The 25,097-nt window shown below is 40.5% G+C and overlaps 1 protein-coding gene across 2 annotated transcripts in view; it reads right to left on the bottom strand.

Moving 5' to 3' along the window:
- Positions 1-25,097, bottom strand: part of CLCN7 (Cl-/H+ antiporter 7) — a 353,427-nt gene that overhangs the window by 162,612 nt on the left and 165,718 nt on the right. For both annotated transcript variants that reach the window (XM_086941381.1, XM_086941382.1), the window contains 3 exons: positions 23,440-23,533; positions 21,090-21,154; positions 20,521-20,637 (listed from right to left, as the gene is read on the bottom strand). In XM_086941381.1, the coding sequence (XP_086797507.1) occupies positions 20,521-20,637; positions 21,090-21,154; positions 23,440-23,533 (276 nt within the window). The remainder of the gene's footprint in view (positions 1-20,520; positions 20,638-21,089; positions 21,155-23,439; positions 23,534-25,097) is intronic.

Here is a 25,097-nt window from a genome sequence, read left to right as displayed (position 1 = left end):
CACACAGGGGGTGGTTCTGCAAAGATTTTATTTCAAGAACCAAACAGGGCCCTAAGGCGAAACGCGTCGTTGCTGTTTGGTTCTTGAAATAAAATCTTTGCAGAACCACCCCCTGTGTGTGCTACTTTCCTGAAGGACCTTCAATCCTGGGATATTTTGGAGCGATAATTGAATTTCACGGGTACACCCCCGTGTTGTGTGCACCCACTCGTGTGTGCAGCTAGTTGGTGTTTGGAAGCTGCATATATATATATATATTTTTATGTCACAAAGGGAGCGGCACACCAAATTTCTGTTTGAAGCCTTTTAATCAGAGCTTCACCCCACCAACGCGTTTCAGCCTCACAGGCCTGTGAGGCTGAAACGCGTTGGTGGGGTGAAGCTCTGATTAAAAGGCTTCAAACAGAAATTTGGTGTGCCGCTCCCTTTGTGACATAAAACTAATTTTGGGTCAGGATCCGACCCCTGAGCAGAGCACGCGCTGGTGAGCGTATATATATATATATATATATATATATATATATATATATATATATATATATATATATATATATATTATTCGAAAGCGCAAGCAAACTAAATTCCAAAAAGACGAGCAAGACTATCTATGGGGTAGAATATTGACTTTCGCTCGTAAATTTGGTGCTACCAGAAAACGATTAGCACAAGGGGCAAAAAGCACAAACAATACGGATACAGAAGAATCTGAAGGCGAACAAAATAGTGTTCCTGTATCTAAAGAGAACAGAAGCGCAACACCTTTTTTGGACGAATTCCAAGTTATAAAGGAAACACGCCAGAGGCCACAACAAAGAATTCACCCCCCCCCCCCAACAACCAAGCCAAAAAAGGAGGACAAGGCGGGGCAAAAGGGGTAAGAGGAGATATGCAACTGACTGCCTCACCGAGAGTGACCCGGAGTACCTCAAAATGCAACAAAAAGAAAAAACAATAACTGAAGAAAATAGTGCCATCAACCTGTAGAAAAGACAACTGACAGTGGATGAATTAAGGGTCCTCAAAAAAAGGTTTAAGCTTTTGCCCTGCGAGTGAATTCAATCTGGTGGATACAAGAATCGATCTATTTAGATACATCAGAAAGCTTAAATGCAAAAAAATCTTTCTTCTTCACCCACAGAAGGTGGCGGTGGAAATTAACACTGGTAATGAAATAGAAGAAACTACAGAAGAACATCCTAGTATTTTGGCAAATCTCTTATTGACTCCAACCCAAGAGGTTTTAGAAAGCGAATCCAATAACACACAAGGAGGCGATGTATCTATATCACAAACACGAGACCCAAGTAATATGAAGAAAAAAATCAAAAAACCTGCCCATGGCACCCTATGATGCTATAGATGTCTTCAACGATATATCAAGAGACAAAATGGATTTGAAATCATCCAACATCACGAGAAAAGAGTGGCAAGCAGTAAGGTCATTGAAGGAGGATAAAACCATTGAAATAAAGCCCACTGACAAGGGCAGCAATATCGTGATCTTCAACAAAGAACATTACGAACAAGAAGCACATAGACAATTAAAAGACAGAGTGCTACACCATCATTCAAAGAACTGAGTATGTAAAGAGTATCAGTGACTTCCATGGAATGCTAATCGGATGGAAGGAGGAAGGCATGCTCAATACTGATGAGTTCGCACTGTTATATTGTGAATCACCGATCTTACCCACTTTTTATCACCTCCCCAAGATCCACAAGCACGCCAAAAGACCACCAGGGCGCTCATTTGTATCTTCCATTGGGAGTCTTTTGGAAAATACATCTTGTTTCATAGACTGGTATCTTGCTCCCATTGGGAAAGACTTACCGTCATACGTGAGAGACACACAAGATTTCCTCTGTATTATGGACAAGATCAGTTGGGATGAAAACATGCTTTTAATCACATTTGATGTGGTAAATTTATATACCTGCATAGCCCATGAGATTGGCTTAATGACAATCAAATGGTTTTTAGATAAGAAGCCAGAAAAATACAGGTCACACAGTAATATGATAATCAGCATGATACGCTTTTGTTTATACCACAACATCTTTCTTTTTTCAAATCAATTATACAAACAGATCAGGGGTACATCAATGGGCTCGTGCTTCTCCCCCAGTTACGCGAACTTGTTCGTGGGCTGGTGGGAGAAGCACGTAGCATGGGCTGAGATTAATGAGGCATGGACAGATAACATTTTAATGTGGACCAGATACATAGATCTTTTTATTATTTGGCGTGGAGATCGTACCTCGGCTGAGGAGTACATCTCCAAACTGAATGATAATACGATGAACCTGAAATTTACAAGCACAATAAGTGCAACTAGCATTTGTTATTTGGATTTGGAGGTTTATATAAACAACAATACCCTCCAAACAAGACTCTATAGGAAACCAACGGCTGGTAACGCCGTTTTGCATGCAGCGAGTTACCACCCAAAGAGTCTGATAAAAAATGTCCCCTATGGCGAATTATTACGCCTAAAAAGAAATTGTTCAGTAGAAACCGACTTTCAGCAAGCCAGTAATGAGGCAAACAACAGGTTCCTGAGCAGGGGGTATTCCAAAAACCTATTGCGACAGGTGTCCAATAAAGCATCTATGATCAATAGGAGGGATCTCCTGGTGCCTAAAATAGTGCCTAAAGTGGAGGAGGAGGTGATAATGATCATCAAATTCAACACAAAATCAGGCGATCTGGTTCACTCTTAAGAAAAATTGGCATATCTTGACAACTGACAGCATTTTGAAAACACATCTATCTAAGCAGCCGTTAATAACTTATCGGCGCTGTCAATCACTGTCTGACAGTCTTGTAAGTAGCCATTTCTCTCTAAAGCCACAGCCCACTAATCGATCGAACTTAAAAGGTTTTTTCCCCTGTTTGCGCTGCAAAGCCTGTAAAGGGAGTAGAAAAACTTTAGAATACCCAGGTTGAACAGGTGAAGAGAGACCCAACAGGAAAATCAAACTATTAAATTGCAATTCAGAATATACCGTTTACTGTCTAGTGTGCCCATGCAAAAGAAGATACATAGGGAGCACAAAGCTCAGGATACTTGAACACATGCGAGCAATCGTTAACAAAGATAAGTCATATCCGGTTGCCCGGCATTTTGCGGAATGTCACCAGAGCAATAGAGATCTGCTAAGCTTTTACTGCATCGATCAAGTAAATTGTTTAGAACGTGGGGGAGACAGAGAAAAGGCACTCAGAATTTTGGAGTCAAGATACATCACTGACTTAAAAACCATGACACTATGGGGCCTTAATAACGATGAGGAATTGAGGGTCCATCTGTGAACATACACATGGGATCATGTGTATGGTTGACCTGTATGTCTGCATAACATCTGAAATATGTAAATAACTCCCTGAGGTATCAGTTATGTGCCTCATCCGACATCATTCGAAACAGAATATTAAAATGAGATACTTTTGCCCATACAGGGCTACACAACAAGGATGGGGAATAAACAATGACCTTTATGTCTGATGTAAATATAAAGAAGGCATACAGGGGGATACACCCCCACAAGTCGAAACAAACTAAGATCACTTAACACCTTAGCTGCGTGTAAACATTTCTCCCCAGTGCTGCGCTGTCCATTAGAACTAGTGCTGAATGGACGTTCAATGGTCGTGCGCAGCACTGGGGAGGTAGCGCTGCTGACGACCATTGGCCGTCAGCAGCACTTAAGGGGTTAAGGTTATATTAGGACTTAAGGTTGGGTTATCATATATCCCCGAAAGTATCAAACAACAATGATTTGTACTGCAACTATGATATGTTTGTTGTCTGTAAGGTTTTTAAATGAGCACTCCGCACTATCTTTTACACCATTGCCTATGTTTTACTCTGTAAATAGAGGACAAATATATGTTCAAAGATGGCCGCTACGTTGACAGAATGGTACATCATCGATGTCAATGAGTAGGTCTCGGCCGATAGGCTTAAAATGGCGTCACTTTACAAACACAAACTGACGAAGCTAGATTAGCGAAACGCGTCTGTCAGCGGTGAAGGGGGGTTTGCATTAAAAAATTTTCATAACGGATTCCAGTGTGCTTGCCATTATTTCGACTGGATAGTTGGATGTGTTGCAATATATTACCTACTGGCGGTCGCCAGTAGGTATATATAGTTAGGATTTTTTTCCTATGGGATTTCTGAAAATTCTATGTCGAATAACGTTGGCGTTTGTGGACGGAATTGGCAGAAAATTTCTGGAAAATGGCACATTTTGTTTCTGAGCAGCCCCTGAAAATTTGGGGGGGTTTCGTCAAGGGGGGGCCGAGAAAAAAGGGGGGTCCCAAAACGCGTTTTTCTCATTCATTTTTCCATAGGGCGGTTGGAATCACTTTTAGCTCGAACGGCTGAATGGATTTACATGAAACTTGGCAAAATTGTAGATATGGTTTGCCCGACGTGCCTTTGCTATGTCTTAATATATGTGATCCAGTGGATTTTGAGAAATTAACGTTTTAAAAAACAGATATATCTGTGACAGCGCTCCGGTTAGCGCCCCGGTTCGCGTACCTGACGCGTAACGGAACTTCGTGAAGCGAAGCTGATTGGCTCTCCGGTGTCTGTCAACATTCTAAACAGTCCGGAACGGCCGCCATCTTGTCTCTCTGTAGGATCGAGAGACAAGAGGTGGAGAAAAATGAAGGGGGAAATTAATGAAAGGGGGCAAGGTAGACCCCTCCTGACCCCCTAGGAATGATGTGGGGGCTATTAAAGGGTCCCGTGGGGCAAAAAATAAAAAATAAAAAATTCGATTTTTCGCCGTAAAAGCGCTTCCTGGTACGCGAACCGGGTAGCTCACCGGTAGCGTAACGGGAGTGCGCCATTTTGTGTTTCGGTCTAATTTAATCACAAGATGGAGGAAAAACAATGTGGGAAATGGGTATAAGGGGGCACGGGAGACGTATCCTGACCCCCTAGGTTTTCTGAGGGTGGCTGAGGAGGCTCATATATGCCAGAAAAAAAAATAGCATTTTTCGCGCGGTTAGCTGCCGGTACGCGAACCGGGTAGCGAACCGGGAAGCGTACATAAGTGAAAATTAGTGAAAAAAGGTACATTCGAAATTTAAAAAGAGTAATTATAGTTAAGGTAGCTCTGAAAAGAGCTTTTGGGTTCTGTGTAAGTTCTAGGTACTTATAAGTAGGTACCAATACACAGTCTTAAATTTTGGATGAAAACTCTGTTTCCCTCATCTGAGAAGTGCACACCATCTCCTCTGTAGATATCTTGCATGTAGTAACGCAAGTTATTGTTGTAGATGGAGCCCATTCCATGGTCTCTCATGTAAGCTGAAACAGACTTATTCACATGCTTCCTCACTTTCTCAATTTGTGGACAAAATTGATTGGACCACCTCCATTTCTGTCTTTGGCATATATTGGAATATACCAAGGCAGTTTGAGGAAAAAGTGCAATCAATTGCTCAAAGGTGTCCTTTAAAAGCATTTCCAGACCTACCCCAGTCAAAGTGCCCAAATCATTTCCTCCACAGTGCACTATTATGAGGTCAGGGTTTGGCAAATGTAAAAAGGTTTTCACCAATGGTATCAATTGGTGACATCTCAATCCTCTTTGGCCAATCCATTTGATTTCCACATTTTGTAAATTGAGGTTGTGTAAATTTCTGTTATCAGCATACCTGTGAGCCCAGTGGATGTAGCTATGTCCAAGAATCCAGACAGAAAACATGGTGAGAGGAGGTTCTGCTGCAGTCAAATGAAGTGTGGGAATGAAATGGCAGTTGAAATAGTAGGAGTTTGTAAAGAAAAAAAACTGTGGAGTTTCAGTGCTAATGATTCACTAGCCGTGATTGGTGGATGTGTTCTTTGAAAGATGTAATTTGAATGGTTAAGAAAAAATGATTTTAAGAAACATTGCAGTGGATTGGCAGGTGTACTGAGAGTTCAGAGTTCATTTGAAACATTGTTATGTGAACTTGTAAACATGAGAGGTCTTTCAGGAGGTAGTTGCTATGGAAAAAGGGCAGAAAGTGCAGAGGGGGGAAGGCTGTTGATTTGAAAAAAGTGGGGGAAGAGTTTTGATTGGGTGACATGAGAGATATGTGTGATGAAATACAGCATGTCTGTGCCTTTGTTGGTTGCAGCCTCTGGAGTGCATACCCTTTGCTCTGCTAAAGTAAAATTGGTGTGTGTCTGAGACTGTTTTGAAATTCAAAAAGCATTTGCTAAGGTGAGAAAAAGTTCATTTAATTTAGATAGAGACTAGTATAGTTTATGGAGAAAATAAGGAAGCCAGCTGTGCATTTAAAATGTTGTTTTGTGTCAAGTGTTTTCATTATCTTTTCAAAAAAGATTTTGCTTCTTTGACAAATTATAATTATAGATAATGTGAAGTATTAGTACTGACAGGGTGTGCTTGTACATAGGAGGTGTGCTGTGTTTTCAAATTATGACCAGAAAATCGTTTTTAAAAAAAAAAGAAATGCTTTTTACATTCATGAGAAGGACAACATAGTGTCTGCTTTTTTAAATAAATATTTCACTTCCCAACATGAATATGGGAGAATAATTCGCTTGTTTGTTGGTTTAAAAACTCGTTTCTTGCAGTCATTTAGGTTTCACAATATGTTCTGCAAGAGTTACATAGTCAACATGGGGGCATATTTACAAGGCTTATGAGCCACATTCACGTCATTTTCCCCATTTTAAAAGTGACTTTAAAGGTGGTGCAAGGTCCTTGTAAATACACCCTCATGAGTGCTTTGCAAATTTAAGTAATTTTCACCTGGTGCATGTGCCTTGTAAATACGCCCCTATGTGTGCTAGACAATTTTAAGTTACTTCTCCCATGAATCTGGGAGACTAATTTGCTTACATGATGTGTTTAAAAATCGTGCTAAGGTGAGAAAAGATTCCTTTAATTTAGAAAGAGATTAGTATGCTTTTTGGAGAAAATAAGGAAGCCAGCTAGGGTGTGCTTGTACATAGGAGCTGTGCTGTGTTTTCAAATTATGACCAGAAAATCGTTTTTTTTAAAAAAAAATACTTTTCACATTTATGAGAAGGACAACATGGGGTCTGCTTTTTTAAATAAATATTTCACTTCCCAACACGAATATGGGAGAATAATTTGCTTGTTTGTCAGTTTAAAAACTCGTTTCTTGAAGTCATTTAGGTTTCACAATATGTACTGCTAGAGTTTCATAGTCACTATGATAATAATGATATACATTTAGCACTGTTTAGGGGGCATGGATATGCTGAGGCTTCTGTAATTGTCAAAGGAGGATAATTATGTACATTGCACTGCTGCATACAGTCCTCACCTTCTGCGTACTCTTGGATATGCTAGACTATATCTACTCAATGAGATACCTAAGCTGAGGAAACACAGGTGATGTGATTGTGAAATGAGCAAAAATATTTGCACGTTTTTCAATTACATCACCTGTGTTTCCTAACATTACTAATCACATTGTGCAGATGAGGTTTGGGCCTGTCCAGGGAGACAGAGGAGGTCTGGCCTTTGTTCAAGAGTGCAGTGGACATGACTCACTTCATCTGTAGGCCTGCACATGTATTATCTCCTCTGTACTCTTCAACAAGCCTAAATTTCATCTGCAACCCTGAGTAGGCCTCACCTCAAACAAACTTTTGTGACTGCAAGACCTGCCTTTTTGCTCCTGGATATTTCTTGGTTTTACCATGGCTGCCAGACAATCCAGCATACCTTTGCATAGGCCACACCTTATGCTGGTGCAAGGGCCTTGTAAATACGCCCTCATGTGTGCTTGGCATTTTAAGTCACTTCCCCCTGGTGCAAGGGCCTTGTAAATACGCCCTCATGTGTGCTTGGCCATTTCAAGTCACTTCCTCCTGGTGCAAGGGCCTTGTAAATACGCCCTCATGTGTGCTTGGCAATTTTAACTCACTTCCCCCTGGTGCAAGGGCGTTGTAAATACGCCCTCATGTCTGCTTGGCAATTTTAAGTCACTTTCCCCTGGTGCAAGGGCCTTGTAAATACGCCCCCATGTGTGCTTGGCAATTTTATGTCACTTCCCCCTGGTGCAAGGGCCTTGTAAATATGCCTTCATGTGTGCTTGGCAATTTTAACACGTTTAGCGCGTCGAAAATTCCGCCCCAGTGCGGACGTTCGATTGCGCTAACGGGAATGGAACGTTCAGCGGACGTGTGCAGCACTAGCGAGGTAGTGCACGCGACGACCGCTGAACGTTCCCCGCACTTAAGGGGTTAAGTCAATAACAATAACATCAACAATGTCTGATGTGGTGCAATCTCTAGATGTGGAACAATTTCTAGATGAGGAACAATGTCTAGATGAGGAACAATGTCTAGATGTGGAACAATCTCTAGATGAGGAACAATCTCTAGATGAGGAACAATCTGTAGATGTTGATTTAAAATTATATAAAAGTTTTCAAAAACACCCTGTGTGAAGTGTTTTTAATATAACTGTGAAATAAAGTCTCAAAATTAGTTGAGATTAACATATAACAGAGCACAGGTCATATGTAGCAGCATTCCATTCCATTGCTACTATTTGAGATTTTTAAATGTGTCTATGATGTTAAATTACTGTAGGTAGAATTGACAACTAGTGTGTTAATTGTTTGCCTACTGTTATTGGTTTACTGTTTGGTAATAGTTGTTAATAACAATTTTTTAAAAAAATTTCCACAGATTTAATTGAAGATCTTTTGAAAAATTTAAAAATGCCCTCAAGGCAGAGGAAACAAAAAGAAGCAAAGCGACTTACACTCCACCTTGGTAAAGATTTGCAGCAGTCCTCTACTATAAAATCGTTTCAAGTCGCTAGAAAAAGCTCCGGGTAAGAAAATGAAATCATTTTTAAAAAGAATTTGCAGACAAAAAAATACCACTGTAGAACATGTTTTAGTGCAGAAGAAGAGAGACAATTTAAAGGAAAAGGAAAGGCCCGTCAAAAAAGTTTCTGCTAGAGCAGGCGATAACTCTGTGCATGGCAGTAGAAGGGAAAATCAGTTCCGGGACATTCGTAGGCGAATGTTCCGCAACAGGATAATTGTCAATTTGTTAAAAAATATTAAGAAAGGCCAACAGAAAGTGGCATTTTATAAGAAAAAGAAAAATGTAGAGAAAATTATTGATCAGGCTTTCGAAATTAAGCGAAAGTTATTTATTTTGGTAATCAATAGAATTAGGAAACTAAACAAGGTAATTTATGATTTCAAATCAAATAGTAGATGGAAGAGAGTAGTTAATCGTAGTAATTTTTGTGAAGTTTTCTCAGGAGAATGGATGCATAGTTCAAGTTGTGAGGCATTTTTCAATGAGGAGAGTTACTTCCAGGACAATGATTTGGTGCATGCAGTTGACACCAGTGGTCGAGCATATGAGGTGAAATATGGTTGTCCGGTTGAAAAAGAAAAACTTGTGTCTGCAGATGCAGAAGAGGTGTTAGGTAATGAAGTTTTAGGGAGACGTCCTAAGGGACCAGTGTACACCTGGAAGTGTGGTACTATTTGCAGTGTGCGACAGGATTCCATCAATTTGCTTTGTGATTTTGTTCGTACATTTAATAAGAAAAGTTTAAAACAGAAAATGAAGTTGTTGCAAGAATTAGATCCTTGCAGAGTGAGAGAAGTAACAGGTTTGCATGGGCATTCACTGGCTTGTCTTTCCAGAAGAGTATGCCAGAGTGTTTTTCATCATTTCAGGATGCTAGCAGTGCATCATAATAAAGTGAGGAAATTAGTGAGAATGTTGTATTATGCTAAGAGTCCAGCAATTATGCTTAAACAATTGAGCAGTGCTCTTTTGCATGGTTCAGAACTACATGTGAAGAATATTTGTGAAGAAATTGAGTTCTGTTACTTTGCTAGTAAAGAGAACAATGTTGAAATTGACCCAGTAGAAGAAGGTAATGTTGAGGAGAGTGTACAGATTTCTAATATAGATAAGTTTCACAAGGAAATTTCCATCTTTCAGGTGAAATCAAGTGAGAGGCCTAATTTCACTTGTGTGTGTTGTCGACGGACTTATTATAAGAATCAGACTAAGTTAGTAGATTTATATGCAAAAAGTGAAATGGAAAACAATAGTGAATGGAAGGATTTTGCCACATACTGGATGGTAGAAAATTGTTTTGATTTGGGATCGGACCAACGTATGTGTACTTATTGTTTTAACAAATTAAACCAAAACCGGATACCTGCTAGAGCGGTTCATAATAATCTGGAATTGGTTAACATTCCTTCTGAATTGAAGGATTTAAATACTTATGAATCTATTTTGATTCAAAGTGTGCATCCCTTTCAGGCTATTGTACGAATGGAGCCAAAGACAGGGAAATTGCCTCCATCAGATTTACAGAGAGGATTAAAGGGAAGAGTTGTTTATTTGCCTTTAGATTTGAAGAAAAACATGAATACAATTGGAGTAGAGAAAGTGGAAGAGGAACCTCTGGTTATCCTAGTTAATGGGGTTCCGACAAAGAGTAAGAAAATCTGGCAAGATTTAGTGGATGTTAGGAAAGTCAAAAAGGCAACATTGTATTTGATAAAAAACAATGAGTACTACAAGAATGTATGTGTTGCAGAAGAGGAAGTAAGTGAAGAAGAAGACAGCGAATTGTGTGCTGGACAAATTGAGAAAGTAGAAGCCTCTAAAAATGAAGAAATATATGAACATTATAGTGTTCATCCTTTGCATTCCAAGGAAGTCATGGGGAATGCTATTGAGTTGTTTCAAATGAAACAAGCCAAAGGGAGTCCCATTAGTGTTTGGGAGGAAAGTTTGGAAGCTCAGTGTTTTCCACAGTTATTTCCCACAGGTCGAGGAGGACGATATGATGAGCGACCTGATCAAATTCCTGCTTCTGAATACCGGACTTTACGATTGTATGCAGAAGATCCTAGGTTTCGTCAATGCATTCCCTATTTGTTTCATCTACTGTTTGAAAGTGATCTGTCCGGACTGTCTTATGCAGTGAACCACATCCTGTAAAAAGGTGTACAACTGCGAAATATCTCAGCAAGGGACTTTATGGATAAAGTGAATGTGCAAGACAGTATTTTGGATTCTCATCTGATTAATCTGATGGCATGTCAGCATGGTACTAATGAGTATTGGTACCGTCGTCATGGTGACTTAAAATGTATGCTGAGGAACTTAGGAACTCCCACATGGTTCCTCACTCTCAGCTGTGCTGAGTATGGCTGGGAAGACTTATTTGAATTTCTACGAGAGGTAAATGGAAACATTGAAAATATTGAATTCAAGACACCCGGAGAACTGTGCTCTTTGGATCCAGTGAATGTATGCAGGTACTTCAATCATAGATTTGAAGCTATGATGTCTTTCATCACGAACAAGAAAAATCCACCTCTTGGAGAGGTGTTGGATTTCTTCTGGAGAAAGGAGTATCAAGCAAGAGGTGCTCCTCATATATATATGCTGCTATGGATCAAAGATGCACCCAAATTTGGAACAGATCCGGATGACTTAGTGATGAATTTCATAGAACAGTATTCTACATGTGCTGTTCCAAAGACAAAGGAAGACAAAAGTCTAAGAGAACACGTTTTACGGGCTCAAAGCCATCGTTGTGGAAAGTACTGTCATCGTAAATTCAGAAACAAGAACAAGTACTACACAAAATGTCGTTTTGGATTTCCACGATCGGTGATATCTAAAGGAAGAGTGAACAATTTGATGTCTACGCTGCGACATAATGTGAAGAGGAAATCACCCAAAAATACATACAATTTGAAAAGAAAAGAAGAGTCCAAGAACATCAACGACTACAACCCAGTGATTTTGTCCATGTGGAATGCTAACATGGATATACAGTTTGTGGCTGACAACTGTATGGCTGTGGCTCGGTATGTGACGTCTTACATCACAAAAAAAGAAAAGACAGAACTCAAGGATATGTGGGAGGACATTTCCCATGAAAAGAGCCTCAGTAAGAAGTTGTACAGTTTCAGTCTGAAGATGTTGTCGCATCGAGAAATCGGAGCTTACGAATGTTCTGACCGGTTATCTTCAGCAAGTCTCTATGCCAAATCTAGGAGTATCATTTGGGCAAGTCTTGGTCTTGCTGCAACGCGTAATCGAGTTCTGAAACCTGTACGGGAAATTGAGTATTTGGCCGAGAAGGAGCCAAGCAGTAAAGATATTTTGAAGACCAACATGTTGGATACATATTATCCAAATAGAAGCAGTCACCTGGAGAATGTTTGTCTGTATGAGGTTCTACAAAATTACATTTTCAAGAGGAACATCAAAGAAGATATTGATAAAGGAGTGTATGCTGTAATTGGAAGTGAGGGATGTCTGGTCAAACAAAGAAAATGTCAATTGGTAAATCATCGAGAATTGGATTGCGAATCTCCAGAAAGAAAAGAGTTTTTCTATTTAGCTCTTTTGCAACTTTTCAAGCCTTGGCGTGCAGAAGAGGAACTGCTTGGAGATTTCCTCTGTTACGAAGACTCTTTCAATGCAGCCAAGGAGTCCATAGAATGTCCTGTTTTTCCAAAATATCTAGAAATGTTGAATGCAGAAATCGAGCAGGAAGCAACAATTGCAGCCGAGATTGCTAGAGACAGTTCTCAGGACAGTCAGAGTTCTGTTTCATTGAGTCAGGATCCACTAGGAGGACCAGTTATCGGAAATGAAGCTGCCACTGCCATGATTGAAGTGGAAAGAGCCATGGCACATGCTCAGGAGGATGTGGTTAACTTAGAAGATTTGGAAAGACAACTCAACGTTGAGCAGAGGAAAATATATGACGAAGTTACCAGCCAAATTGATCATGGATTAAGTCATGAGAAGAAAGAGTGCTCATGTACGTCGTTGAAGCCTGTCCGACTGTACGTGAGTGGAGAAGCAGGAACTGGAAAAAGTTTCCTCATTAAAGCAATTTCATGTTATCTGCAGAAAAGACTGAGTCATCGCTGTCTTGTGTTGTCACCGCTCCAACTGGACTGGCAGCACATAACATTAAAGGTATTACTTTGCATCGGCTACTGATGCTGCCAGTGGAGCATGATAACAAATTACAATACCACAAGTTATCGGGAGATGCTTGTTGTGAAGTATCTAGAGTCCTGAAGAAGATGAAACTTCTTATCATTGACGAAGTAAGCATGGTTTCCAATGTCATGCTTGCCTTTGTGCATTTGAGAATGCAGGAAGTTCTTAAAACAGAGTATGATGTGTTATTTGGTGGTAAACACATCATTGTTTTCGGTGATCTTCTGCAGCTGGCACAAGTAAAAGGACAACCAGTGTTTAAACTGCTTACACATGAAGATACCAGGAAGTGCCTAGGGAGCATTGGCAACGTTAACATATGGTTAAACTTCAATTATGCTGAGCTGCGTAAAAATATGCGTCAGGCGAAGGATGAAGATTACAAGAATATTCTACAAGATGTTAGAATCGGGAAAGTGACCGAGCGTGGGAAAGAAGCTTTACATGCACGATTACTGTCAAATTTGTTTCCAGAAGAAGACGTTCTGCCAGAGAATATTTTTCAGAAAATTACTGAGAAGAAATCTGGAATATGTTTGATGCCAACTCTTGCAGAATGTTCCATCTTCAACAACAAAATGTTGAATTTAGAAAACCAAGAGATTGTGAAACTGGAAGCTATTGACAGAATAGATCATATGGGAGCAACAATTATTTTGTCTGAGAATTTGAAATCTAAATTGGATTCATTAGAGAAGACTATATCTAAAACTGCTGGTTTTGAAAAGACTCTGAATGTGTGCTTAAATTGCCGTATCATTTTGAGAAGAATTTATATGTTGAAAGAGGTCTGGTAAATGGATCAATGGGTAATGTTGTTGATTTTGAGAAATACAGAAATAGAGATGGAATTGAATTTTTAAAAATTAAATTTGATGGCATTGAGGAAGTCCAGCTAATTGGGCGTTGCACAGCTAGGTTTTTGCTTGTAAAAGACGTATATGTTCGCCGTAAGCAATTTCCTGTTTGCTTGGCATATGCGGTGACAATCCATAAATCACAAGGTTTAAGTGTAGACAGTGCTTTGGTGAATATTGGCAGTTCTGTGTTCAAAAAGGGTATGGCTTATGTAGCATTGTCACGAGTCAGAACTTTATCGGGATTGTACTTGTTTGAGTGTGATGTCTCAAACATTTGTGCAGATCTAGATTGTGTTAAGGAATACAATAGGTTAAGAAGAGAGTATGCGCCACATTTGCCTCAATATCCTTTGTTTGAGAAACGTGTGGTAGGCCGGAAACAAAGAAATGTCAGCAATAGTAGGGAGGTTGTAGCAAAAAGACCAAAAGTCGATGAACCCAAAAATGTAAGCAGAAAGAGAATGAATTCTGTTGAAGATGTTGTTGGTTTTCAATTTGAAAATAGTTCTGGTGTCAACTGCTATGCTAATGTAGTGGTTAATGTTGTCTTTTCTCTAGAAACTTTAAAAGAACAGATTGTGATCAATTCGGATCAAAGTTTTTGCTGTTTGTTGAATTCTGTGTTAGAGAAATGTAGCACTGATAGAACAAGAGTAGAAAGTGTGTCTGAAATTCGAAATCTGTTAGACAAATGTTCAGGTCAAACACAATTCTCTCAAAATATTCAGCAAGATTGTCAGGAGTTTTTAATGTATATGCTTAATGTATTGCAAGATGAAGGTGTAGATGTAGATCATCTGTTTGGCCTTTCTTATCAATGGCAGCATGACTGCGAGAATTGTACGTTATCAAGTACTACTAGTGTAGACTCAGAAATATTTATATATTTAACTTTGCCAGACAGTAAATCAGTATCCTTTAATAAGCTAGTAAAAGCAGCCGATCAAAACATGGAGTGTAGCCAATGTAAGTCTGCAATGCTGTCCACATTATTTATACGAAGATATGGCCAGTATGTCATTTTAATGTTCCAACGATGTAGGCCTGATGGAACAAAATTGACAACTTTAATTAAAAATGTTGTGGCTTCGCAGTTGTCAATATCAGGAAGGACTTTTCTAACTGCAGCAATTATATATCATGACGGTCCTTCAACAACATCAGGACATTACACAACTTATTTGAAGTCTGGAAACGGCTGGTCATTCTGCAATGATTCTGTTTTAACTTTCAAAAAAAGATTGCCTTTTCACCTTAAAAATTCTTACCTGGTGTTCTTACAACCAAAATTTTAGGGAAGGAATCTCGGGATTTGCTCTGAGGAATTTCAAGAAGTTCTAATGGCTCCTACACTATATGGCCTTGTGGATAAAACTGCAGTACAGAGCGAAAACTGTTTTAATAAGTTAATTCAAGCAGCAGATCACAACAAGGAGTAGAGGTAATGTAAGTCTGCAATGCTGTCCACATTATTTATAGAAAATTATGGGTGAAATGTCATTTTACAATTTCAACTATATATACCGGATGAAAGTAAGTTGTCAAGTCTGATTAAAAATGTTTTGGCTACACAGTTGTCGATTTCAGGAAGAACATTTGTAACTGCAGCTATTATATGACATGATCGTCCTTTGACAACATCAGGATATTACACAGCTTATTTGAAATGTAAAAAAGGCTGGTCTTTCGGCAATGATTACCATTTGACTATGAAGCAATGTTGCCTTTTGACTTGTTTTCAGAAGTGAGAATTTAGGGTAGGTAACTGGACTATAATGATTCTAGGTGTTGATATAATTTAGTGTGCTGTTTTAAATTGCTTTGAATGTCACATTTTTGTTAAAACGATGGAGCTTTTCTTTCAGAAAGTGGCGGGCAGAAAATAATAACAGCACAACAGAGTATAAGCTGTTCATAGGACATCCTTTGACGTCATGGAAAGTAAGTTACTTTTGAGGAGTTCGGATTTCTGATTGGTTATATTATATGGGTTTTTTAAACACAATCATTTTGATTATGGTTTTTTTCCCCGCTGTTATATGATGAATACCTTCAACTCACTGTTTTTAGTGAAATTTGATATATTCTGAGAACAGCAAAAATAAACCATTTAATATGTATAATTAATTTTGTACTTTGAATTGTGATTTTTAATATGTACTCATCTTGTCTCATGCTCACTCATCTTTTACTACTTTCTATCAATTTTAAAATTTTTGTTCTTTCTTTCACAGATTGAAAGTATAAAAATAACAAGTGATTAAGTTAACGACATTTATAAGGTAAGTGTTTAGTACTCTTTCCGTTACATCTCTATCACAGTTAACTTTTATTAGTTCCACTGCTTCATTTCTTTAACCCTCAGTTTCCTGCCTTTGCTACTTCCCTCATTCCTTTTCTATTACTTACTTATTCTACTCCTTAGACTCCTTTTCTCAGTCCCTCTGTTCTCACAGTTCCTCACTCCTTTACACTCAGTCCGTTTCTCTAACACAAACTGTCACTGTCTCTTCACTCTTTTACAAGTTGTTCTTTATGCTTTCTCTCTGTAGTTCATGCACAGTATCTTATTTTTATTTTTTTGCTATTTCAATTATTCTTTTTCTATCACTTCTTCTTTTCTTCTTTCTGTTTTTTCTCAGTCATTCCACATGTTTTTATCTTATTCACTATGATACACCTTGTTTTAATCCTATTTACTTTCACTCTCTTTTTTTTAACACCTTCCCTCAAAGTTGTTGTTTTAGTCCGGTTCTATCCCTACTTCTTATTCCACGTCCTTTACTCTCTTTTTTTTAATTTGAAGATGCATTCACATTCTCCAAATAACTCTTCTTTATTATTCTTCTACACTCTTTTTTTCTTTCACTTCCTTTTCTATTTTCTTTTTCTCAATTTTTCCCTCTTACAACTTTTCTTTGTATAATTATCTATTATACAGTATTTCTGTGTTACTCCCTCTAGCTGTCTTTCTTTTAACATTATTCTCTCTGTCTCCTTCCCTTATATACACTATTTTTTTTCCCATTTTTTTTTGGTTCGCTTCCGGTTTGCGTACTGGGGCGCGAACCAGGAAGCGAATCAAAAAAAAAAAAAAGAATGCAAGAGTACTAAACATTTGAGCAATTTTTTATAAATGGGAGGTAGTTCTGAAAATAACTTTTTTTTGTTTTTGTTGTTTTATATTTTTTTATTATTTTTCTGAACATTTTAAATTTTTTTTGTATTTTTTGAACAATGTAAAAAAAAATTGTTTTTTTTGAGGGGGAAGAACGAAAAACAGGCATTAGAAACGGCTCAACAGGAGCAAAAAAAAATTCACTTTTTGGGGCGTTTTGAGCACTTGTGATTTTCAAATGCTCTGTTCATTAAGTTAACACTCATTTCGCCGTAACAAAGCAATCCCCCACAATAAATAAACACCAGCTTGATGTGTGCAAAATTGGTTTGGATAGTGGGGACCGTCTCCCTCGCCTCTGGTCCCGAAAGACTTTCTTGTGTTGAGGTGGTGACCACAGGAGTTGGTGGGTTTTCACGTAGTTTACGCACTTCAGCCACACTGTAATTTATTGGATGCCACCTTTGCATGTGGCGATGCATTGTATAGTTCCCAAAGCTATAATTTTTATCTGTGCCTCGGGACAGAATTTCTTTACAGATCAGGCATGTAACATGACGGGCATTCACCTTTTTTTGGCCTGGAGGAAATGTAAAAAACTGCCAAATGAAATTGTCCTTGCGGTGTGATTTCCGGGGCTGTTCAGGCAAAAATATTCTGTCATGTACATCCTGTTCCTCTTCTTCCTCCTCTTCCTCAGGGTTGGGAATGAACTGGGGAGGTGGTCCTTCCTTCCTAGGAGGTGGTGGTGGTGGTGGGGGTCCACCAGCTGCAGCTACTATTGAAGCCATCTTTCAATAATCAAAATAGGTCTTCCTCTCACAAAGTTGAAAGTCAGAGTGAGAAAAAAAAAAAAGGAGGGGGCTTTCATCATTTGGGAAAAAAAAATGTTCTAAACCAATGAAAAGTGTTATTTTTAGGTCACATGACTTAGCCTTACATCATTAGGAAACCAAAAGTGAAATAAACCAATAAAAAGTGTTATTTTCAAGTCACATGACCTGTTACGCTTACGTTACGCGTCCCGCTACGCACCCGGAGCGCTTCCGGGGCGCTGCGCTTCGCGCCTCGGTTCGCGTTCCAGAACGCTTCCGGGTGCGCTAAAGCGGCGCGTCATAAGACGCATTACGCGGTAACGCGATACGTCGCGCTTACGCGACGCGTCACGATGTTGTTTTTTAACGCGGTAGTTGCGCTAACGGAACGTTTACCGGTTCGAGGACCGGGTCGCGGCACCAAATTGAGCTAACGGGAAGCTACCCGGTGCGCGGACCGGTAGCAAAACAAAAAATAAAAATAAAAAAATATATATACATAAAAAAATAGTAATTAAAAACATATAAAATATAGGATTCTCAAGTTAAAATCCAAGAAACAATTCATTAAATCAACATTATTCGCATTGCACATGAATTCAATATATCCTTTGGTAGAGGTTTAAACAAGAAGAATAGCAAATCTAATTAGCGAAACCCACAACATAATTAATAAATTGCTTAAAGCACTAATAAATTAAATTAAACAGTGAAACTACCAGTAATTCAAACCAATACCCCCTTCACCATACTTTCTAAATAAAGCGTGTTAATCAAATCCATTTTAAAGGGTCTCAAAACCAACTACCAACTGAATTTCTTCAAGCATTTTTAGAAAAATAGTAAATTCTCAGGCATTGACAGCTTCCCATGTGCTTCTCAATTTCTACTACTACAGATGTGATAGCAGTTCTTCCCCTGCATTCAGACCCCCTGAAGATTTAGTTTGGAGGTCTATAATGTATCTTGACTCCAGCCACCTTAGCTTCCGCTTAAAATCCCCACCCCTTATGTCTTGTGGCACACAGTCTAAGCTAAAGAAGCTAAGTAAAGTTCTATCACTGTTGTGGTGAGAGACGAAGTGTCAGGCCATCGGATAGTTCTCATCCTTGTTCACGATGGCCCGTTGGTGTTCTAGGATTCTCAGCTTAAGTGCCTTCGTGGTGCTCCCCACGTATCGAAGTCCGCAGGGACATTTCAGGCAGTATACTACAAATGTAGTTGAGCAAGTGATAAACTTGCCAATCTTGATTTTTGAATCCTTATGTGGCACCTGATATGAAAGCACCCTCTGACTGTTACTGCAGGCCTTCCATTTCCCACATGGGTATGACCCATGCATGGCGTGCAGATCTCCTTTGGGCCTTTCCCTGGATAAATGACTTTTGACCAGCCTCTACAAGGCGTGCACCCAAGTATGACCGTCTTGCTGTATTACGGCTGTTTAGGTAAGCTCTATGTGATTTTCGATATAATAATTAGTCTGATTCCCCCTTTGTTTTCCTCCATATCCTCTCTAGAACGCTGCACATTGACTTCTCCTTTCTAAGGGTGTCCGAGTACCAGGGGCAGGGGCTGCCCTCTCCTGAATTGTGGCCCTTTTCAAGGGAGCTATGGCGTCTAAAGCTCCCTGAATCGCTCACTCCAGTCTTTCCCAGGCGAAATTCGGATACGCGTCCAGATTGAACGAGGGGTCACTTAAGGCCTGGCTAAAGGCGGAGGGGGTTACTCTCGCCCAAGGTCTTAGAAAATTCTTCTGACCTTGTGTCCACACCACTGGATGTGAAGGGGGTATCGTAAAGCTTAATGCCATATGGTCAGTCCAATCAAGTGCTTGGGGAGGAATATTCACATTTGTCAGGTTCATGCCTGACAAATGTGAATATTCTTGAAAGCTTGTGAAACAACCAAAAACCAACTCCTGCCCAAGAAGTTGAAGCATCTTGGAAATGGAACCCTAATGCAAACCTTAAGTGGAGCCTGCACTGCAGCTGGACCACCTTCCTTGAAGCAAAGGTGAGAGAATACTCGAGATGGCCTTTCAAGGAAACTTTTATGAAAGGAATGTATTCTGTCAGAAAAGTGTATCAGTTTTGAGTCAAAGGAAACACATTTAGGAATGGGCTCTACTGTAGTGTCAGATATTGGGCAACTCTTCCCATGTGAGCTGCAGACTCTGGTACATCATAATGAATACTCCAAGGCCTACAGTCTTCACAAGGAGATGGCAGAAAGTCTCTGGAAGGTATACTCCACTGCAATGTACTCCATTCTAAGAAACGTTAACTATTGAAAGATGCCCTTTAAAAAGTTTGCAGGTCGTTGAGCCCTTCGTGACTGGTATGGGCCAGCCCACATCAGCAAGAAAATACTCATGCTCAAATACAGTTAGGGATCCCCTATATCAATCTTAGTACCCATTGTTGCTCTGCCATCACTAGGTCAGCAATGGAAGAAAGATAGATACAAGATCAAGCCCCGTGTTTAGATCTAGGATGCTTACTGTCCCAAAAAGATGTGCAGAGGACATCAATGTGTGGCAATATCTGAAAAAGAACAAAGATCACAATTGCATCCATTGCAACTCAAATATGGGATCTCACGAGGCTACAATATTCAGATCTAGAATTGAGACACTTTAATGTAGAACTTGAACAGGTTGATTGACCTTGGATTAAACAGGGTGATCTTACCTCTGATCCAAACCTCCCAAAGTTGACAAGACCTGGATTGGAGAGATCACCTGGCTTTTTATTGTAAATGCTCAAGATGAAGTTCAGAGTGAAGGTGGAAATCATGGAAGCAAAAAACTGGAAAGAGAATATACACACATGAGCGAAGGTTACAAAACACACTAACATCATAACATCATAACATATGCAATACAACTGTTGAGAAAAAGCAGACAAGACAATCCAGCCATCAGGCAACCAAGCCAACACAGCACTGTGTTTTAAGGTGCACAGATAATTCAAGAAAGGAGGGATGCCCAGTTCAATCAGCCAGCTCCAATTACAATGACAAAATAAAATGGAAGGCACTATGGACAAGCAGCCCAGGTCATAAACCAACAAAGCATGCATCCCAGACCACTCTAGCACATCTCCATGCTTTTGCTGTGTAATACAGTTGTATCATGTATCCTCATCTTCTAAATCTCTCACAATCATTCAGGCAGCTGAGATATAGCGTTATCCGGGTGTGTATCAGCTCCACTGTAGTATTAGTGCCTTAGCACTACAACAGAGCAGCAGGCACTTACAATTCTCCATGTTAGCATCTGGTTCCAAAAAGAAGCTCCTTCTTCCAAACTGAACAAGACACCACCTGCAAGAGATTTAAAAAAAAGAAACAAGGCTATTTTTCTGGAAGAAATCCAATTTTCCCGAGGGTGATACAAACATTTTGTGACAATACAACTGCCAGCTAACAAGAGCTCCAAACTCCACAGCTGTTTTGAATAAACAATTCAACAGCTGACCTTCAAACAATAGTCCCTTACCAAGAAAAATCCATCATGGTCACATGCATACCAATGATCCCATTGGGAACTTTTTAACCACAACTCTCTCTGTGCCAAAAATACCAGCATGTCCTTTCACAAGTACATTCCCTCACATGACGATCAACTTGTAGAAGAATGCAACCAGCCCCATTCTTATCATGAATCCCGAAGGCTCCCTAGCAGATAAAGCAATGTGATAGAGTGCTCTGCCAGCAGGTTGGCCTAACAAACGTGCCTTTACTGCCACCTGGTACTCTGCCAGAGCCAGAACCACAGCTTAATACTCTCACTACCACCAGACAGGCCACCAGATATCCCTGGTTGTATTCAGATCTTCTACATCCTCATGTGGGACCTGAGAATTGACTTTGGTCAATCTTTGAAACTGCTTTTCAGTCTCCTCTGAGGTAATACTGTAATCCAGTCCCACCAAGAAACAGCCAGATGCGGTGACCTTCAAGCTGGGAAAGTAGCAGAGAAATATTGGCAGCCCTGGGCTGGATAAAGATCACCTACAAGCAAGCATTGTTGATTGTGGAGGTTGGCAGTCCCGTGTCATTATCCTGGGAGTTCTGATGAGTAGGCTTCCCTTACATGTGAAAGCACATTTGTCCACAAGACGTTGAAAGGTCTCTTGATCATGAGTAGATGCTGACTCTCTCCCTCTCTTGGTTTCAAACACTGATTAACAATTTTACTCTGAACATCATATTTAAAATGCTCAAGAGCTACATTAGAAAATTGTAGATCTAAGAAAGATAGATAAATAATAAAAACAAATGATGCCCCACTCGTGACATGGAAAGTTTAGTGCAGAGTCCTATAGTCAGTATTGAAGGTCTATAGGTCTGTCAAAACCTAGACTGTGAGCCAAAATTTACTGAAGCAGCTTGGTTTGTGAGGAACTCAGCCAAGAGGAGATGGGCATTTAAAATGGTGGCGCTCAAAGTCTGTATCAAAGGATTTCCTATAGAGAGGAGGTGGGGGCGGGGGGCGGGGGGGGGCTAGGAGATGGAAGAGCGGTCCAGTGCCTGTGCTCCTTGGATAAGGTCTCAAACAAATATTAGGGCTACTGTTCCTAGAGAGAAAGAGGAGATATCGACAGGTTCTGCAGGACTCACACATATGTACGGCAGCACTCAGCAGGACTGTTTCATGTTGCCCTCACACATCCCAAAGGGATATAATGCTTCATCATAGGGCTATTACTCCTTGTTGGGCCGGCGTTGCAATGCCCAACGGGTCCCCAGAATGGTCAGTTTGGCGGAGATCTTTTATTGGTATGCTGTATGATGAATGCAAGGCAGAGTCTAGTTGGGATGGTATCTCATGTGTGATGATGTGGGTTAAAACTGGCAAGGGAGCCCACCAACTACTTTTCATAACTGGACCGCCCTATCGCATTAAAAACCTTTATAGGTAAATGTACCAATGGGGCAATAAAGTACCCTGGTAGTCAAATGTGAGTTCCCTCTTAGGGTTGACTGATTAGACCCTAAAGAGGGAACTCGCATCTCACATAAAGATGGGTCTCCTGATATAAAGGACCCAATTCTATGCAGGAGCCTGTTCCACCACTTTGCTGCTATTACTCACAGTGTGAATGGCGAGTAGAGATGTCCTGGTGTGCTCTCAAATGAATGTCCATAACAATGTCCAAAACAGGTGAACAGCCACTCTAACATAAACCGTTGTAGTTCGCTCCCATAAAAACGCCACAGTTGAAGATAAAGATGATAAGCCTATTCTGAGTGATGTTGTGGCTGAGATGCTTCAGTCAACATCTTTTGTTCCAAATTCTCCTACTCCTTCAGTAATTGTGATACCAGCTGTTGCAGACATGGGGGTCAGTACAATGCCAAAGTACCCCATTTTATTCACAGATCATAAGGGCTGAGTATACTGAAGATTTTTTGGAATGGGATGGTGCTATAACAGGCATGGAATAATCTTTCACATAGATACAATGGCTGCAGATTTGAGGCAGAACACATTTGCAGAGACAACTTAAATATGCGGTTAGCTTCACCTCCTGCATATTTATAAGAGGCTCATTTTATTTTCAAGCAGCTTAGCAGCTGAATAAACCGAAGCATCATATTCTTACCCACAGGAGCGCCAAAAGCAGCTGAGACACCAGCAGCGGCTCCAGCCGATACAAAATCCCTCTTTTCTGTGTCTCTGCGAAAGTACTCAAAGATCTGAAAGAAGAGAGAGCTGGGTAAGGAGAATGTCAGCTTTGTCCTCAATGCTTCCTGTAACACTAATCACCAGATGGAAAGAAATTAGTTGGCGAGTGCAAGAAAACAAATTACCCACAAATCACCTTTACAGGCCCTGCCCTGTCCTGCAAGTAACTCTTATAATTTGTGGTTTCCATGTTAGTCACCTGACACCATTTTCACTCTGTGGTTTCCTTATTCTAATTTCTTTTGATGTTAGACAAATGACTATTCTTTATAAAAATACATTTAAAGCACATGTATTGTCCTACTTGAAACCAAACTCTAATTTAAGTCCGCTCAAGTTTGGCTTCATTGCAATGTCTCATAAAACATTTGTATCCTAACCTCCCAATAAACACCAGCAACTCTACATCCAACAAATGAAAGCTCCCTTGCGCCCAACAAATGCCAGCGACTGTTCTCTCATCCAATATCTGCCTCCTTCTCCTAGCCATGTGTTTCTTACCTCCTAGCCAACATCTGTTTCTTTCCCAAACCATTGCCTGCATTTTCCTTTTGAATCATCTCACATTTTTATTCTGACCAATCAATCAACACCTCCTTGCCTCCTTCCCTACAACACAGCTCCTGCTTCAATCCTCCCAACTAATATCAGATAATCCCATCCCAGACAGCCACTGATTGCTTCACCCACCCCAACCACCCAACACCTGCTTCTCCCCTCCCAAAGAACTAAGGCTTGCTAATCCCCCCCGCTCGCCCACCTAACCAATCCATGCAATTTCTCCCTTAAAACCAGCAAGGCTGCTTCTCCACTCCCAATCAACGCCAGCTTCTTTCCTTGCAAACAAGAGCTTCCCTCCATCCAGCCATGCATGCTTCTCTCGAAGTAACCAACTTCCCAATATTTGCACCTCCCCCTCCCAAACAATCAACAAATGCATGTTTATTCATGTCCAGTCAACCACCCAGCATCTGTTTCTCCCTTAACAATCGTCACCAGCGTCTCACAAAAACAACTAATGGCTGCTTCTCTCTTCCCACCTAATGAATGCTTCTCTTCCCACCTAATGAATGCTTCTCTTCACACCTAATGAATGCTTCTCTCCTCCATGCCAATACCTGCTTCTCTCCTCCCAAGTGGTGCCTGCTTCTCTCCTAAGTGGTGCCTGCTTCTCTCCTAAGTGGTGCCTGCTTCTCTCCTAAGTGGTGCCTGCTTCTCTCCTAAGTGGTGCCTGCTTCTCTCCTAAGTGGTGCCTGCTTCTCTCCTAAGTGGTGCCTGCTTCTCTCCTAAGTGGTGCCTGCTTCTCTCCTAAGTGGTGCCGGCTTTGTTCCTCCAAGGGGCGCCGGCTTCGTTCCTCCAAGCAGCGGCGCCCGCTTCTCCCTTCCAAGCAGCGGCAGCGGCGCCCGCTTCTCCCTTCCAAGCAGCGGCGCCCGCTTCTCCCTTCCAAGCAGCGGCGCCCGCTTCTCCCTTCCAAGCAGCGGCGCCCGCTTCTCCCTTCCAAGCAGCGGCGCCCGCTTCTCCCTTCCAAGCAGCGGCGCCCGCTTCTCCCTTCCAAGCAGCGGCGCCCGCTTCTCC

The sequence above is a fragment of the Lissotriton vulgaris genome, chromosome 10, assembly GCF_964263255.1.
Source record: "Lissotriton vulgaris chromosome 10, aLisVul1.2, whole genome shotgun sequence".
NCBI classification, from domain to species: domain Eukaryota; kingdom Metazoa; phylum Chordata; class Amphibia; order Caudata; family Salamandridae; genus Lissotriton; species Lissotriton vulgaris.
Note: the sequence above shows the minus strand (reverse complement) of the source record. Positions and strands in the feature narration are given on the sequence as shown.